The sequence below is a fragment of the Montipora capricornis genome, chromosome 13 (genome assembly GCF_036669925.1).
Source record: "Montipora capricornis isolate CH-2021 chromosome 13, ASM3666992v2, whole genome shotgun sequence".
Taxonomy (NCBI): Eukaryota; Metazoa; Cnidaria; class Anthozoa; order Scleractinia; family Acroporidae; genus Montipora; species Montipora capricornis.
Window position 1 is genome coordinate 35,557,453 of NC_090895.1, and position 5,000 is coordinate 35,562,452.

Below are 5,000 nucleotides of genomic sequence, written 5' to 3' on the forward strand. Positions count from 1 at the left end.
GGATAGAAATATGCCTATATCTATCGTTTAAATACTAAAATACGTTAAACAATGCAATGTTTAAGTGGTTTTGAACTATATTCTCGTTGGGTGCCCCTGCAAAATCCGAGGTCAAAAATTTAATTGAGATTTCTTGAGATGGATTCTAGCTGTATAGTGTTTGCTCTTGCGATCGTGATACTTACAATATCAAACTCATTTTCTTTTTCTTCGTACTCAACATTCTCATCCAGCTCTTTGAAGTCTGGCGCAAAAGCGCTCCAGTTTTCCTGATCAGAAAAAGAAAAAGTGCCGTATTACTTTCAAAATCTGAGCATAAAGCTCAATTTTCTTGTTCGATCAATCACCAACACTTGAATAAGGCTGATAGGTTGCAAGCAGGTTCTTCCGTTGAAAATGGTGCGCGGTCGAATAGGCTAGTTTCGAATTGCGCAGCAACAAAAGAACAGAGTCGAGGTTCGGGGGAATAATTTGCATTTTCCTTTGTTTTGAACAAAACAAAATGCTAATCATTCCCCTGAACCTCGACTCCGTTCTTTTGTTGCTGCACAATTCGAAACTAGCCTATTGTACAGCGAAACTAGTCACCAAGCCCCTATATTTTGACGGCACGTGGTTTTTAAAGGCGCAGGCTGTACAGCTGACGGCAGGATAATAAAACAAAAACCCAGTCTTTCAAATTCGACCCAATTTTCTCAAAGATCGGCTGATCTTCCTTGTTCCTATACAACATGGTGCTTGTGCTCCATCTTTTGGATTGAGAGCTGGGCCCGGTTGTTCAAAAGCTGATTAACGCTGATCCCAGATTAAAAATTAACCAAGGAGTGTATTTCTCTACTCCCAAATGCTGATTAACGCTGATATTCGGCAAAGTTTTACATTAGAAGAAGTTAATCTTGAAAAACAAATATAAGCAAAAGAAACTTTCACCAAAAAGTTGAAAACATGAAACAACAGATATATTCTATGTACAAGGCTAAAAGTTAAAAAATTAAAATATTCAAACCAAACGTTTTCGGCTGTTTGCCATCTGTTTTGACTGATGATGGCAAACAGCCGAAAACGTTTGGTTTGAATATTTTAATTTTTTAACTTTTAGCCTTGTACATAGAATATATTTTACTAAGCGAACATTATGGACATGAAACAACAGTTTACACTAATCCTGGATTAATTTAATCGGCCTTCGAACAATCGGGCACTGTAGCATAACCTTTTTATTACTTGAAACATTTTAAAGCCAATGCTACAATTGTACCTTCAATCAAATTTAACTCATTTTCGCTTCTATCAATGTCCCCTGGGTGGAATTTTGACTGCATGACATTAGTGTCACTATTAGGACTGGTATTGGTGACTGAAGCTCTGACCCTGGATGAAGGGGGGGGGGGGGGGGGGGACTCCCAAATAAAAAGGAAGGGGGTGCTCGTTGTACCTTTTAGGGGTTAAAAAAGTGGTTTTGGTACCTCTTAGGGTATTCAGCCTCAAAAGGTCCACAGCGGGAGCTTTAGCGGTACCTTTTAGGGTATTCAGCCAAAACAGAATGACAGGAGACATCTGTCAGGTAACTAATTTTTAATTTTGTCTCATTAAAACCATGATTTGGTACCTCTTAGGGGTGAAAATAAATTCATGTCACGCCCACAAGACAGGATCTTGGCACCTCTTAGGGGTTCTTTTCAAAATTTCTGACGAGCACCCCCGTCCTTTTTATATGGGAATCCCCCCCTGGGGCTCTGACAACCTGATGGAAAGTCATCTTTAAGAGTAAAGAAGTTTTACTTTTGTGCAGGACATCAAAACATTTAACACAACCACCACAGACTTTATAAGGACGACACACACTTCCACCATCAAATGCTATTAAGGTATGTCAGTAATAGGCTCAAGCCTATGGGAGTCAGGGTGGTTTAGTGGTCATCAACCATGCTTCCCACCTCTGTGACCCAGGTTCAACTCTGGCCTCGGGTCGTATGTGGGTTGAGTTTCAGTCGATCTCAATCTGACTCCGAGGGTTTTTCTCCGGGTACTCCGGTTTTCCTCCGTCCTTAAAAATCGACTCCGGGCCTATTCCATCAGGCTGTGGTGCTGTGCTCCAAGGTCATACATGGGTCATGTTCAGGGGCCAAGCGCCTAGCCGGCAGCACAGCTCCTTCAGCCCGACCTCGTTTGAGCTGCGCCCTTAGTAATTCAGTCTCCGACTGCGAGAAAGGGCGATTAGCAGATCAGATCTTTCTCTTTAAGCCATTCAATTTTGCTTATCAGGATACTTCTGGGATACTTACAACATGATTCTGAGCCCAGACTGAAACCACTCCACTTGAAATGGATGCAATTATGGGTCGGATTGGATGCCACTGAAAGAAAAACAGAAGGCAAAAATATTGTGTCAAAAAGAACTGACAAACTATTATTAGAGCAAGGGTGACATAACAAACTGCTATCAAAGAGAGTAAGCACAAAATTATTGATGTCAGAGAGGTGGGCATTATTTTGGATCCAAAGGACTTCTTTTCACTCATTCATTCATTCATTCATAAATGACGCCATTATTTGCAGGGCAAGTACAAAACACAGGTCACAGATCTCTGTTTTACCAATACAGAAACAAACCTAAACATTCCTTAAAGCTAATCTTAAGCCTAAAAAATCTTGTTTAGGTCTAATTAGGCCTAAGCTTGGATGTTTAGGTTTGTTTCTGTACTGGTAAAACAATGACCTGTGACTTGCGACATGATGTGACCTGTGTGTCATATCTCTGGATAATTGCGTCCCTTAACAAAGAAACAGAGTCCACCAAGCTTGTGTTGTTCAAAATGTGTATGGTGCAAATCCCCTGAAGAAATCACAGTATCACCATCCAGGGAATAAGCAATATTTGTTATCCACATCTAAGTTAAAACTGGTTCTTTCATTGAAGCAAACGTTTATTTTTTGTTGTCATTTTCTTTCAACTTGCAAAGTTCTTTACATCAGTTTGGCACTATTTAGTGATAAAACTGTGGCTGCAATTTTATAGAAAAACCAAAGTAAAAAAAGTTGGTTGCGTTTTAATATACTATAATCCTAACTTTTTTCTATGCTGATTGAATACTAACAACAAGATATTGTGATCTTACCACTACATCAAGCAACAATTCTCCCTTGGTTCCATGAAGAATCTTAACAAGATTGCCAACTCCCTTTTCCCAGATGTACAATGCATGAGTCCTGGATGATCCTGTTTCAATTAAGTACAAGTAGTGGTTGAAACTTGTCTCATGTTGTTTCATAGAAGGCCAAAAACCTATGTCTGGAATAAGTTTTATACAGGTTTACAGCATTGGGCAGGGGTTTCATTAGAAGCCAGTCACTGGCGGTATTACCATCGTCTGTTTGTCAGAAATTTGTCTCTCATCGCCAGCTACCCTGCCTTGATTTTCACTCAAACCCTTGTAAAAGACAAGAGTGGACACACTGTCTGTAGTCATTGATACCAATTGCTACACTGACAGAACTAAACAAAGACATTTGCCCTTTTCAACATACCGTACCTGCACAGATATATTCTCCATCACCAGAGAAGCAGCATTTCTTCCATAGTGTTCTATTTACAGGCAAAAACAAACCACAATTTAATGTTCATGACAGAGTAAACCACTTACATCTAGAAATGCACTTCAAAAGCTCATTAATAATTCATGAGCTTAACAGCCTGTCAAAACACCAATAGAACGTCACGTGTATGAGCTTTATATCCTGATAAAACACTCTTCATTAGTATTCTTTACATAGAGAATACTAATAAGACATAGCTTGTTTTTCCTTGTATGCTAATATTCTCCTCTTTCAATTGGAAACATTGTTCTGAGTCCAGAGGGACATGCTTTTTGAAGCCGTTCAAAAAACTTGCAGCACATGTTTTATCAGGACTAAAACACTCAGCTACGACTTGTGTTTTTAAACCGCGATAAAACACTGCTGCTCATTTTTTAAACATAACATAATAGCACGTTTCCGAGTTCATATCTGCCTCCACTTCAAAGTGAGTCGAAGTGCAAAGTTTTTGTAGAACCAATTACCATCACAAAAACTTTGCACCAAGACTCGCTTTGAAGTGGAGGCAGACATGAACTCAGAAAATTAATGGCCTATTACAGTGTAGATACACACCCAATTTTGAAATCAAGCACAAAGTGTCCCATTGAGTAAAAGCACTCACCAACTACATGTATTTCCAACAACAAGGTAAGTGTTTGAGTTATGCTGCTGTTTATCTTTACTTATAATAAGTAATACAAATCTAGATGTTTCAGATTCATGATCCAACCCAACAAAGTTGTATTCAAGAAGGACAAAAGAGATTTGCCACAGAGGCATTCCGAGGAAGAACTTAGTCTAGTTGCTACGTTTAAGATCAGGCTTAAAACTTATTTATTTAATCAGTAGAATTTACTGACTTTTTACTGTAAGTCCAAAGAATATATGATAGACACTGGTTACACAGAGAGCCTTTAAGGGAAGAGAAAACACTTATCATGAATGAAACTTGCCACTATTACCTATTAACAAGATCTTGGAGCTTTTGTATTGGTTCAGGCTCAGCACCTTCAGTCCCTTGACACGAGAGCACAATCTGACTGTCAAACACTCTGATTATTCTGTCTTGGGAGTTGATGAGAAATGCACTAAAACAAACAAAAAGGGAACAAAAGAAGTGGCAGGACAAAATGTAAAAAAAAATGTATGCTGCATGTGCATGCATGCACCTTTTATGCATTAAATCTGGTAATTTTTCGCATTGCCATTGCCCACAATGTTTGTAAGGCACTTTACCGCTGTCCAAGAAGTACAGCAAATACTACAGTCTATTGATTATAAAAAATAATCACATTCTCTTGTTATTTTGATATCTTCGGTGAACTACTTAAATCTGACACTTCCAGTAGTGCTTAGCAGATGAGATGAAAGTCTTAAATGGAACATACCTTCCCCTTCTGGCAAACTCAATGGCCTTAACA

The 5,000-nt window shown here is 38.9% G+C and overlaps 1 protein-coding gene across 1 annotated transcript in view; it reads right to left on the reverse strand.

The window, feature by feature from the left end:
- The window catches only part of LOC138029960 (retinoblastoma-binding protein 5 homolog), a 16,195-nt gene that overhangs the window by 4,870 nt on the left and 6,325 nt on the right, over positions 1-5,000 (reverse strand). Inside the window, exons 8-13 of the mRNA XM_068877802.1 lie at positions 4,968-5,000; positions 4,542-4,667; positions 3,534-3,586; positions 3,120-3,220; positions 2,286-2,357; positions 186-269 (exon numbers count right to left, since the gene is read on the reverse strand). The exon at positions 4,968-5,000 is cut by the window's right edge and continues 47 nt beyond it. Of these exons, the coding sequence (XP_068733903.1) occupies positions 186-269; positions 2,286-2,357; positions 3,120-3,220; positions 3,534-3,586; positions 4,542-4,667; positions 4,968-5,000 (469 nt within the window). The remainder of the gene's footprint in view (positions 1-185; positions 270-2,285; positions 2,358-3,119; positions 3,221-3,533; positions 3,587-4,541; positions 4,668-4,967) is intronic.